The sequence below is a fragment of the Drosophila ficusphila genome, unplaced genomic scaffold (genome assembly GCF_018152265.1).
Source record: "Drosophila ficusphila isolate 14025-0441.05 unplaced genomic scaffold, ASM1815226v1 contig_791, whole genome shotgun sequence".
Taxonomy (NCBI): domain Eukaryota; kingdom Metazoa; phylum Arthropoda; class Insecta; order Diptera; family Drosophilidae; genus Drosophila; species Drosophila ficusphila.
The window spans coordinates 8,842,621-8,855,116 of NW_025064737.1; the positions used below are offsets into that span (position 1 = coordinate 8,842,621).

At 46.0% G+C, this 12,496-nt stretch overlaps 6 protein-coding genes across 6 annotated transcripts; 3 read left to right on the plus strand and 3 right to left on the minus strand.

Annotated features, from left to right (window-relative positions):
• The first annotated feature begins 48 nt into the window (after positions 1–48).
• On the plus strand, positions 49–2,785 carry LOC108087039 (protein no-on-transient A). The gene has a single exon (XM_017184213.2). The coding sequence runs from the start codon at positions 126–128 to the stop codon at positions 2,328–2,330; it is 2,205 nt and encodes a 734-aa protein (XP_017039702.1). The 5' UTR covers positions 49–125; the 3' UTR covers positions 2,331–2,785.
• A 996-nt stretch (positions 2,786–3,781) lies between these two features.
• LOC108087027 (ADP-ribosylation factor-like protein 6-interacting protein 1) lies at positions 3,782–5,272 on the plus strand. The gene is made up of 3 exons (XM_017184195.2): positions 3,782–3,960; positions 4,057–4,422; positions 4,630–5,272. Exons 1-3 carry the CDS (start codon positions 3,937–3,939, stop codon positions 4,831–4,833), a joined length of 594 nt encoding a protein of 197 aa, XP_017039684.1. The 5' UTR covers positions 3,782–3,936; the 3' UTR covers positions 4,834–5,272.
• On the minus strand, positions 5,165–7,247 carry LOC108087023 (splicing regulatory glutamine/lysine-rich protein 1). Its single transcript, XM_017184191.2, has 3 exons — positions 7,004–7,247; positions 6,225–6,946; positions 5,165–6,173 (listed from the first exon to the last, which is right to left on the minus strand). Exons 1-3 carry the CDS (start codon positions 7,138–7,140, stop codon positions 5,290–5,292), a joined length of 1,743 nt encoding a protein of 580 aa, XP_017039680.1. The 5' UTR covers positions 7,141–7,247; the 3' UTR covers positions 5,165–5,289.
• Positions 7,248–7,486: 239 nt separating this feature from the next.
• On the plus strand, positions 7,487–9,890 carry LOC108087024 (T-complex protein 1 subunit gamma). The gene is made up of 4 exons (XM_017184192.1): positions 7,487–7,791; positions 7,850–7,911; positions 7,993–8,492; positions 8,607–9,890. The coding sequence occupies exons 1-4, from the start codon at positions 7,758–7,760 to the stop codon at positions 9,643–9,645; spliced, it is 1,635 nt and encodes a 544-aa protein (XP_017039681.1). The 5' UTR covers positions 7,487–7,757; the 3' UTR covers positions 9,646–9,890.
• A 119-nt stretch (positions 9,891–10,009) lies between these two features.
• LOC108087025 (N(6)-adenine-specific methyltransferase METTL4) lies at positions 10,010–11,353 on the minus strand. Its single transcript, XM_017184193.2, has one exon. It carries the CDS (start codon positions 11,202–11,204, stop codon positions 10,146–10,148), a length of 1,059 nt encoding a protein of 352 aa, XP_017039682.1. The 5' UTR covers positions 11,205–11,353; the 3' UTR covers positions 10,010–10,145.
• A 66-nt stretch (positions 11,354–11,419) lies between these two features.
• LOC108087026 lies at positions 11,420–12,394 on the minus strand. The gene has a single exon (XM_017184194.2). The coding sequence runs from the start codon at positions 12,355–12,357 to the stop codon at positions 11,425–11,427; it is 933 nt and encodes a 310-aa protein (XP_017039683.1). The 5' UTR covers positions 12,358–12,394; the 3' UTR covers positions 11,420–11,424.
• Between the last annotated feature and the right edge of the window lie 102 nt (positions 12,395–12,496).

Sequence of the window (12,496 nt, forward strand, 5' to 3'; positions counted from 1 at the left end):
ATTATTTAGTACCATTTCGCTTTCAAACGTCATTTTGCTTAGTATTGCTCTCACTTTTCTATCTGGCAACACTTCCAGCGGTGTTTTCTGGGCTACAGAGCGTTTTTTCGGAACATTTTTTTTCAATGGAAGGTACCGCTAAGTTTGCTAAGAGCTCGCCGTTGCCACAGCGCCAGCAAAGGGGCAATCTAGCCAATAAGAACCTCGGCAAGGTAGCCGCCCCAAAGCCAAACGCCGCCGGCGATGGCAGTCCTGCAGAGAAAAAACCACGGTTTGGGCCGAACACCCAGAACGGAGGAGGAGTAGCCGGTGGTGGTACAGGCGGTGGTGGTGCAGGAGCCGGAGGCGGAAATGGTGGTGGAGGTGGCCGTGGCGGCTTTGCCGGGAATCGCAATCGAGGAGGCAACCAGAACCGCCAGAGTTTCCAAGGTGCTAATAATGCGAACAATCAAAAGCAGTCTAACGAATCGCCAAAGTCGGCTTCAAATGTGCCCTCAAAGAACAATGAGCCCGCAGCTGGCAATCAAAACCAGCAGAACCAGAACGCCAACCCCGGAGGACAGGGCAATCAAGGACGTGGCGGTGGCCAAAACCATCAGAATCAAAATGCCAACCAGGGTAACCAGGGTGACCAAGGCAGTCCGGCCAATCAGGGAAACCAAGCAGGCCAGGGTAGTCAAGGTGGACCAGGATTTAGAGGACGAGGTGGCAATCAGAATCAGCAAAATCAGAATGCTAACCACGAAGAGCAAGGAGGTCCAGGCAATCAAGGAAACCAGGGAGGCCAAGGTGGCCAGGGCTCTAGAGGTCGCGGCGGAAACCAAAACCAGAACAACCAGTTTGGCAACCAGGGCCAAGGACCAAATCAGAGAGGTCCAGGCAATCAAGGCAACCAAGGAGGGCCGGGCTTCCGTGGACAAGGCGGTGGCCACAACCAATCCGGAGGCGGTGGAGGTGGAGGCGCCGGAGGAGGAGGACCGCAGCATAATCGTTCGGGTCGCGGCAATCGCTCTGGAGGGCAGGGAGGCATGAACAACAGCATGATGGGCTCCGGAGGCCAGCGTGGCGGTGAAGATTTCTTTATTGCCCAGCGTCTGCGCAGCATTGGCGGACCAACTCTTGAACTACCACCCATTGAGGTGCCCACCGAAACAAAGTTCTCCGGCCGCAACCGTCTGTATGTGGGTAACCTGACCGGAGACATCACCGATGACGAGCTGCGTGAGATGTTTAAGCCATATGGCGAGATCGGTGAAATATTCTCGAACGTGGACAAGAATTTTACATTCCTTAAGGTTGACTACCACCAAAATGCCGAGAAGGCCAAGCGCGCCTTGGACGGCTCAATGCGCAAGGGTCGCCAGCTGCGCGTCCGCTTTGCGCCCAACGCAACCATTCTGCGCGTCAGCAATCTCAGTCAGTTTGTGTCCAACGAGCTGCTGTATCAGTCCTTTGAGATCTTTGGTCCCATCGAGCGGGCCAGCATCACCGTGGATGACCGCGGCAAGCACACCGGCGAGGGCATCGTGGAGTTCGCCAAGAAGTCCTCGGCCAGCGCCTGCCTCCGCCTGTGCACCGAAAAGTGCTTCTTTCTGACTGCCTCACTGCGTCCGTGTCTGGTGGAGCCGATGGAGGTGAACGACGACACTGACGGCCTGCCGGAGAAGGCGCTGAACAAAAAGATGCCGGACTTCTGCCAAGAGCGCAGCATTGGACCGCGCTTCGCCGACATGAACTCGTTCGAGCACGAGTATGGATCTCGCTGGAAGCAGCTGCACGGACTGTTCAAGAGCAAGCAAGATGCCCTTAAGCGCGAGCTGAAAATGGAGGAGGACAAGCTGGAGGCCCAGATGGAGTATGCTCGCTACGAGCAGGAGACCGAGCTGCTGCGCCAGGAGCTGAGGAAGCGCGAGGTGGACAATGAGCGCAAGAAACTGGAGTGGGAGATGCGCGAGAAGCAGGCTGAGGAGATGCGTAAGCGCGATGAGGAGAACATGCGTCGCCACCAGGGCGAGATGCTTCGCCAGGAGGAGGACATGCGCCGTTATCAGCAGGAGACCACCCTGCTGATGCAGGCCCAGCAGCTCAACTCGCTGCTCGACCAGCAGGAGGGATTCGGAGGTGGCAGCAACTCGGGCTTCGACTTTGGCAACGACTCGCCTTTCGAAGTTTTTAGGAACAACACTAGCAACAACTCCACCATGGTGGGAAACAATTCTGGCCCTGGAGGTCAGGACAAAGTGGACTCCTTCGAATTCGGAGCCGGCGGAAATCAGCGCAGCAGCAGTGCCGGTGGGAACAATGCCCCATGGGGCCGCCGCCGCTTTTAGACACCGAAACCACTAAACGTAGTGATAAAACATAACGTAATCTCATTGATTACGCTTCATATTTGACCTTTTGCTCGTTCCACGAGTGATCAACGGGAAACAGCAACACAATGGGATCTTGTAAACGCATACACCTACATTAACAATATCATTTGATTATATATTTTGAGATAAATATGATAATCATCTGTCGGTCTCAACAAGGAATCCACCATGAAGTAATGATAAGGAAAGGACAAAAACCTTAAGAAACACAAAATCCAAATCCAAAAAACCAAGCTTACAAGATGTGCAGTATTGCAACAATACCAATTAAAAAATTCCATTCATCTTTTAACCATTACCTACATCTATTTAATCATAACGATAATTTTAGATATGTGTAGTGACTATCTCCAGTAAAATGATTACTTTTGTCTATCATTCAAATTAAATATATGAAGATATGACTGAAATTATTATATATATCTCTTGGAGAATTTAGAAAAGGGGTGTAGCAGCGTACTTTTAAACCAAGAATAGGGGAATTTCGCATTGAATGTTTGCATATGTCATATACCTCAGTGTGTTTTTACCTATGTATATCTACATATTCCTACTGAATTATTTTTAATAAAAATGGATCTGATACTTAATATACTTTCTGTCTTTTAAATACTTAGAAGTATTGTTGTAATTGAAGCTTGGGAGTATGTATAGTAATCTTAAAATATATCATAAAAAACCATTTAGGGGGGAAAAAAGAGAAGGACAATAACAAAATCTCCAACTCTGCTTGTATCTTTAATACCATCGCCAGGGGATGTTCATATATTACGTCAACTTGTAATCAATTGTTCAAACAAAAACACCAATTTGGTCCACATCGGTAATAGTAATCATTTCTTTGACTCCCTCATCTTCCCCCAGCTAAATGTTGTGTAATTGAATGGCAACCAATCATTGTTAGCAGAAATCAATGCGGACTTAATGTGCTGAAAATCTCTACATATTTTAATTTCGATAAATAAATTGAACCTCATTGTTACTCTGGGCACGTCTGACAGTTGCCTCTTTTTACGATAAGATGATTCCAATTATTTTAAATAAAAGATTCAAAAAATGTTGCATATAATGCACGTTTTTAGATAAGTAATTCCATAGGATGCTTTTGTTTCTTTTGAATGCTTTCTAAATTTCGGTTATTATACGTACATATATTCTTTTACTTCATGAGCTATAAAAGCTTATTTTTATACATATTTCGATTTTTGATTTGTTATATTAAATTTAATTATGTTAATTATTATCGTCTTAATCTAAGTAATTTTTAAATAGGCTGTTTGTGAAAACGGAATATCTTTTAATTTGGCTTTGAAAAGTAAAGCGCCAAAATATTTAAAGCAACCCCTAAGCAAACGATGTTTTATTGCATAAAAGTACACCCACCCCTAATATAGCCTTTTAACGGTGAGCAAGGTCACACTAAAGTTTTGGCGTTGGCTTAAAAAAAACACCTAGGAAAATTGATTTTTCGCTCAAACGGAAAGCAACACCTTTGACTTCAATTACATTTCTCGGAATCGAGCTCCGACTGGCGGATTTATAGAGACAAAGAAAAGTCAAGATGACAGCATCACAGGTTGACCAGGTGAGCAAAGGACATATTCAGCGAGAGCTTCCGGCCGGAAAACGGCGTCGCCATTGTGCGGAAAACAGAATTATAATTGGACGTTTTTCCCTGCAGAAACGTGCTCTCAACAAGTTGAAGCACGACTTGGAGCCCTTCCGGACAGCCATCGTGGGAGCGTACGGCGTGCTCACTTGGGAGAAGCAATACTACGCAGGAGTGGTCTTCGGCGTCATCAGTGTCCTGTACTTGGTGCTCTGGTACCTGGACCTTTCGCTGATCACCCTGCTGTCGCTCCTTGGACTGATCAGCATCCTACTGGACTATGTGTTCCCCACAGTGTCGCGCTTGCTCTTCGGCAGCGTCAACTGGGACGGTGACCAGGAGGCCAAGTTCGAAGACGTTTGCGGCCAGGTCTGTGCCGTTAAGGGAAATTTTGTGCTCTGGTATGAGTACCTTTTCAAGGAGCGGAAGTCCACAGTGGTAAGCGTTTTTAGGGAAATAAATTTTTTTTAAAAGCTTATTCACTTTTTTTAAATTAATATCAATAGCATATTTCCTGCATTAATTGCTGTGTTCAATGTCGTTTTTTGTCCATCAAAACATTGTTAATCATTTTAAATATTTTACAAATAAATGTAAAGTATATACTTATTATTAAATGAAATCACTCTCTCTACATTTTTGCAGTTCGTGATCATCTTCAGCCTGGGACTCTTGGCTCTCGCCTGGATTGGAGCTATTATCAACAATCTTCTGCTGATGTATTTTGTAACCCTGCTCATGGCCATGTGGCCGGGGCTGCAGGACAAGGATGTCTTCAAGGCCGTTACCCAGAAGGCCTCGAAGATCATTAACGAGAAAATCCAATGCGGCAAGAGGAAGCTGCAGTAAAGGGAATCTCTTCACAGGAACAGCAAGATAAACTCATCACCATTTGACCAAAAATATTTAACAAGCCTAAGTCATCTACTTGCCATCATGCACACATCGCAACTGTCACTAAATACACCCTCGATCATTGATCTTCAACTAATGAATATCATAAAAGATAAGTGAATCAGCATATTGAAAGTATTCTCAACGGATAACTAGCAAATCCCGTCGTGGTCTTCGCCCCATCACATCTACTATAAGTTTGTAACATGTAAGAGCGAAGAAACTCAAAGCGAGGCGTACGGAGAGAGAAAAAGAACGCGCAACAAAAGACAAGACATTTTTGTGATTATTTTGTGAGTTAATTGAAATTTATGATAATCCCGAGTAAGATACAAAAGAACTTAAGCTTCTCATGAACTATATTTAAATAAACATTTCAATTGAATAGATCAAATGCAACGTCGGTCTCATCTATCTGCCTCTTCCTCTTGATCTGGAGCGAGTGCGGGATCTGACGTGCTTGCTCTTCTTTGTCTTCTTTTTGTGCTTACTTGAGTGTCGGCGGTGGTCGTCATCCTGGCTATCGTCACTGTCTTCGCTGGAATCGTTGTCCGCCCGCTTCGATTTACTTTTAGACTTTTTGGAGTGCTTTCTTGACTTTCGGCTGGATGATTTTTTCTTGTGTTTTCTGCGCTCGTAAGCCGAGTCCGAATCGCTCTCCGTGGACTCTCCCGTGTCGTCTGCTTCGTCTGAACTGCTTTTCGCTCTTCTGCTGCTCTTGGGACTTTGCGAACGCCGACGATCACGCTCCTCACGCTTAGATATGGAAGAGCTGTTACTCCTGGGACTAGGCGAGCGATACCGACTACGTTCTTCGCGCCTAGAGGTCGAGGAGCTATTGCTTTGCGAGTCCTGCACATACTTCTTTCTGTCACGATCTTCCACTTTACGGGAATTGGACTCTTCTTTGTAATTTCTGTCGCTGCGGTGCTCTGTTTTGTATGCTTTTCGGTCATCTTCCTTATACGGTCTGCGATCTTCATCCTTATAAGCTTTTTTATCCTCATCCTTGTAGGATCTTTTCTCATCATATTTGTACGACTTTTTGTCTTCATCCTTGTAAGTTTTCTTATCGTATGACCTATTATCTTCATTTTTGTATCTCCGTCGATCGTCTTCTTTGTTTGATCTGTGTTCTTCCGATTTAATGTTCTTACGATCTCTTTCAGCGTCCCGACGTGAGTTACTTTCGTCTTTTCGGTCACTGTTCTTCCTATCTGGTGATTTTTCCTGCTTCACAATAATTTGTCCATGCTCATTTTCCTGTTTTTTGAATTCTTCGTACTTGGCAGAGTCTAAAAAATACTTATAGTGAATTCGAAGGAAACTTTTTACTTCTTACTTACTTATGCATTTTCCGTACTGTGCGTACTCCTTTCGGGATACTGGTTGACAAAGGAACTCGTTGAACGCCTCCTTGGCACCTCCAATGGCCATTTTGACAATAACTCTCCCTGCATGGTCGTCAAAGCCTTCGATTTGCCCGTACTGATCCTTCTGCTTTCCGCCCAAGATGCGGACGTAGGCCTGCTTCTTGATTTCCAGTACCTCGTTCTTTTCTGGTTGGACCAGCAGAGCTTTCGGTTTTAACGCCTTGTCAGCTCCCAGACCCATTCCCTTGGGTCGCAGAAAGGGAGCATCGTCAATGGGACCGGAACCCTTCTTCTTGGGCGGCGGGTCCACCCAACCCATACCGCGCAGCATGGCTAAGCCAAATTGCTGGATAGGTATATTGTCGTAGTCGTCGAGAGTTGCCTCCTTGGCGCCATCAAGAGGTAGTTCGTCTGCTTTGACAGCAGGCAGAACAAGTTTTTGACCATCTAACCCCTCGTCACCATTTTTTTGGCTGGCGGCTAACAACTCCCGAGCGGCACGTTGCTCCAGGCTTTCCGTTCCACATCCTGCAGTTACCTCTGCTATGGACTGGGCCGCTGGTGTCACCTCCTCTGGATCTGGTTCCTCCTCACCAAGCAGGACCGCACGTCGCTTCATCAAACTCGCAAGGGCGGATGAAGTCTTCTGGCTGCCCTGCATTTCAATGACCAGCGGGGCGGCTTCTACCTTTTCCCTGGAAAAAGATTTTGATAATACACGAATTTAAGGATAAAATACAATTCCATCTTACGCCACCAGCTTGATTTCCTTGCCTTCCAAACATTTTATCAACTCCACTTTATTTTCTTCTTTGGGTTGTTTGCTGGGCAGAATGCTCGGTTTCTTGGCCAACTTACTGAACCCAAAAGATATCTTTTTGGTGTCCATGGCTTTAGCCAAAAGTAATTTGACCTTATAAATCAGTTATTATTTATTTTGTGGTGAAATATGGAATATGCCGACCGGAATCGTTTGTAAACAAAACGCAACAGCTGTTTTGCGGATGCTTTGGGTTTGCTATCGATAACGAAAATTAAAATCAATGAAATGTTAGTGGCCACATGATAAATGTAATTACAATGTGTATATGTATGTATAATTATAATTATTGTATAAAAATTATAAACAAAGTCAATATACTAAAAAAATGTATAAAAGCTTCTAGGTAACAACTTCTTGAAATCGATTAAAAAATCCATTAAGTGTGAACATACTGTTTCTACATATCGATACTTTAAAGAGCTGCTGCTTTGAATTGTGAAGAATTTGAATTAAACTTTTAAAATATTAAGGAAATTAACAAAAAGAGGGTGATAGATTGTTATAAATTATCAGCAGCAAGGACCAAAAATAGCAACAAAGTCGCTTGGAGTAGTTCTTTATCGAACCTTCTCGAACAGTGTGTCATCGGAGGGTCTAACCTCACTCATTCTCTTTTGAAAAAGCGGCAGCGCCAGCACGAGTTCAATTGTTTTCACGGAGAAATAAATTAAGTAGCCAGAAACATGTTCGGTGGACAGCAGCCAATACTCGTGTTGAGTGAGTATGAAATTTACACCTCAGGGAACCCAATTGCAATCGAATTATTTGCCGGCAGGTCAAAACACAAAGAGAGAATCGGGCCGCAAAGTGCAGTTGGAGAACATCCAAGCCGGAAAGGTATGACTCACATGTCTGGGATTTGGGAATAGGTTGTCCATCATTTTCTAGGCCATCTGCTGACTGAAACCCATTTTTCAGGCCATCGCCGATGTGATACGCACCTGTCTGGGGCCTCAGGCCATGCTGAAGATGCTGATGGACCCCATGGGCGGCATCGTGATGACCAACGACGGTAACGCCATTCTGCGTGAGATCACTGTGCAGCATCCGGCGGCCAAGAGCATGATTGAGATCGCCCGCACACAGGACGAGGAGGTGGGCGACGGTACCACGTCGGTCATTGTCCTGGCCGGCGAGATGCTGGCCGCTGCCGAGCCCTTCCTCCAGCAGCAGATCCACCCCACCGTGATCATCCGCGCTTACCGCGAGGCCCTTGAAGACATTGTCGGTCACCTGCAGTCGCAATTGAGCGTCCAGCTGGACGTTAAGGACAAAGCCAAGATGGCCGAAGTGGTGAAGGCTTGCGTCGGCACCAAGTTCATCGGCAAATGGTCGGACCTGGCTGTCAAGATCGCCCTTGATGCCGTGGAGACAGTTACGCTTAGCGAGAACGGACGTCTGGAAGTGGACATCAAGCGGTAAGACCAGGGGTTCCAATAGCCCTACATGTAAACGGGCTTAACAGATTTCTGAAGCACTTTTTAAATTAATTTTGGTTGAGGTTTTTGTAATTAAATGTATTAATTTTCTAGCTACGCCAAGGTGGAGAAGATTCCCGGCGGTGCCATCGAGGAGTCGTGCGTTCTTAAGGGTGTGATGATCAATAAGGACGTGACGCACGCCAAGATGCGTCGCCGCATCGAGAATCCCCGTATCGTGTTGCTCGACTGCTCGCTGGAGTACAAGAAGGGCGAGAGCCAGACCAACGTTGAGATCATCGGGGAGCAGGACTTCACCCGCATGCTGCAAATCGAGGAGGAGTTTGTGCAGCGCATTTGCGCCGACATCATCGCCGTAAAGCCGGATCTGGTCTTTACCGAGAAGGGTGTTTCCGATCTGGCCCAGCACTATCTGCTGAAGGCTGGCATCACTGCCATCCGCCGGCTGCGCAAGACCGACAATCTGCGTATTGCCCGCGCATGCGGTGCCACCATTGTTAACCGCACTGAGGAGCTGACCGAGAAGGATGTGGGCACGGGAGCTGGCCTGTTCGAGATTAAGAAGATCGGCGATGAGTACTTCACTTTTGTGACTGAGTGCAAGGAGCCAAAGGCCTGCACCATCCTGCTGCGTGGCGCCAGCAAGGACATCCTGAACGAGACGGAGCGCAACCTGCAGGACGCTCTTCACGTGGCCCGCAACTTGGTGTTGGAGCCGCGTCTGGTGGCCGGTGGTGGCGCCGTGGAGATGGCCGCCTCCCAGCTGCTGACGCGCAAGCAGGTCAAGGGACCCTACACCGCGGTGGCCCACGCCCTGGAGATCATCCCGCGCACGCTGGCCCAGAACTGCGGCGCCAACACGATCCGTGCCCTGACCGCGCTGCGTGCCAAACACGCTTCCCACACCGGCGATAGCGTTTGCGCCTGGGGAATCGACGGCGAGTCCGGCGAGATCGTTGACATGAACGTGAAGAACATCTGGGAGCCGTTGGCCGTGAAGCTGCAGACCTACAAGACCGCCGTGGAGACGGCCATCCTGCTGCTGCGCATCGACGATATCGTCTCGGGTTCCAAGAAGCGCGGCGGCAACGAGCCGACCAACCCGGCTGCCATGGCCCAGGGTCAGGAGTAGTAGCCTGCGATTAACCACGTGTATTAATAATGCTTACTATCCTCTAATACTTAATTTAACACACAAACGAAAACAAAAAACACAAAATCCCACACACGCCACCCCAAATGTATAACATTTAGTTTGGGTCCAGGGGATGTTGGCTTCTCTGGAAGGAGGAAATGCATCCGAGGGCCTCCTACACACAAATTCTGCTGCATTTGCTCTCATTAACAGTACACAAATAAAATTGTTAAAACTCATAACTACTTTGTTTTTCTTACTATCTTACTGTGAAAATGATATGTTTAGAAAATAAACTATGTGAGTTAATTTTATCTTTTCAAAAAATGTTGAGTTTTTATTTACAATTTATACCATTTACAAATTACATGTTTTATATTTTTTATTTGGTCGAATTCAGTTTGTTTTATTAATTCATTTAATTTTTGCTTTAACAACATCAACATCATGAATAACTTCAACTTATTATTCAAATGAACATATTTAATACATTGATATTAGGTTTCTTTTATATCCACTTCATAGAGCCTTTCGTCCATTAATTTAAGCACCTCTAATCCAATGGAAGTGAAATGTGGCTGGAGGTATCGGGCGAACAGCTCCAGGCAATTCGGATCCTCTTGATCTTTGTCCAGCTCCACGTGATCTTTAAGCCACGACAGTAGGGGTGGCTTGTGGGAGTGCACAATGCTGGGCACGCTGAGAAGAAGCTCGGTCTTCTGGATATCCTTCCCGTAATCTTCACGAGCATCCAAGCGACAGGCTATGTAAAGAATCTCGTAAGGCTGTTTCTGTGTGAGATCTGCCAGTGGAGCGGCAATCAGTTGGTGATCCGTACTGAGTTTGTACCATCGGAGCTTGTGGACCAGTCGGAGGTTCCAGCTGGGCAGTAGCTGCTGCTCCAGGGCCACCTGATGCTGCACTGAATTGGTGCACCAGATAACCACCAAGGATCGCGGATGGGTGAGCCTGGAGAGCGGAATGTGCGACAGTTGGTCGTTGGTCAGCATGGAATAGCCCAGCTCCTGTTTGGCGCGTTTTAGTCGGCGGATGTACTTATTCCTCCACGGAGGATCCAATACGATGAGATCGTAGGCGGGCAGAAGTTGGTGCAACAGAGCTGGCAGATTGTCCACATTGTGGTTGAAGAACCGGCATCGATCGGGAATTAAGTATACGCTGCGTAGTTCATCTTGACCCTGGAACCTCTGCATCCGCCCGCTTTCGTTGGCTCCATGGAGTTGGGGCACGCTATAGGCATCCTCCCAGTGCCTGGCTATTGGTGGAGTCACCTCCGTTTCAAGGGGCTTGCCCAGAAGCTCCAGGTAATCATTTACCAACTGAATATCTTTTAGTGACGACTGGTCTCCTTTGCCGGCTTTTCTCTTCCGTTTCTTTGAATGCTTTTCCTCATCTTCTTGGTGTGTTTTCTTAACTTTAAACTGGAAGAGCGCAGACTTGAGTTTACATTCGCCATATTCCTCGTTTATTAATTTTCTGTGGTCCAAGAAAATAGCAAATTTGATATCTTCCGTTTTCTTTTGCAATTTCAACATTTCCCAGATTTATAATTCTTGGGCTAAAAAATCATCCCTGCATTTATCGATAGTATTTTGGGCGGTAAAATTTGAAGTTAAATAAAAAAATTATATTCTCCCATAAGTTAGTTTTGATAGTAACACGTTAGTTATCACAGCGAAACTATTAATTGTTGTTTTGACTCGATTTTTTCAGAGCACCAATATTTAAAAGTATAATTCAAAGTTGCTGAAACAATCACAAAAAAAACCCATGATTTTTTTTGTTTAAATCGAAGTAATCCTTTATGTGGACCAACAATTCCGCATGAAGTTTGCGATGACCTCGACGATTATAATAATTCAGCTCCTCAGTGGTGTTTTCTGCTACAAATCTCAGCATTGTTAGTGTGCCAAGTTCATATTTGCATCGTAGTGGATTATATTTTTGGGCTCCTTGCAGGACAAAAAAGGCGGGTGTAGACTCGACGGCGAACTTTTTGGGTGCATCAACTCCATTTAAGTCCATCTTGTACAGATGCACCGATTCCTGTTTTAGTTTATCGGCCAGTCGTTCCAGATTTGTCATAAGGTTTTTATTGATATCCGTTCCATTCTGGAGGGAGTTGTAGAAGCACAGGGCTATATCTTCATCGGAAGAGTATATAATTTCGTTCCAGTTAGCCAAGTTGATATCCTCCACCTTGGTTTCTCTCGTCTTGGGTTCCTCTAACTTTCCCTTTATCAACTGCTCGCAAAAATCCCTAAGACTTTCCAAATCGGGCGATTTCGGGCCACTAAAATCGCCAAAAAAGAACACCTTACCCTTGGCATTAACTGCATAAATCAGAGGAGCTGATTCCACGGTGCAACCTTCGTCACTACGAAAAAAGGTGAAATCCTCCTCATTGAAGATATATGACTGCCACAAATCGTCCGCGTAGAAATCCATATGTTGGCCCAAATCCTCTGGAGCTGCCAGTTGATAAGCCATGTGCATCCACTTCCGCAGAGCTCCAAAATCATCGGCAAACACATGGAGCATTATAAGTGTCGGTCGCTTGTGGACTTCCCAAGATCTTCGCATTTTCCCAAAGTTCGGGAGACGCTGCAGACGATCTTTGTATTCGTCCGGAAAAAAGGTTTTGAAATTGGGAGGAGGCGGGTTGTAGCCACAGTAATTTCGCGACATGTTTACAGAATTTGTTTGCACCTGCAACTGAAATTAGCCGGCTGTTGACTCATCACATTAGTCATTATTTTTGCTTATCTACACGGTGGTTTCGTTTAGAAAATATCGATAGAATTGAAAAAATCGATTTAAACCGTTA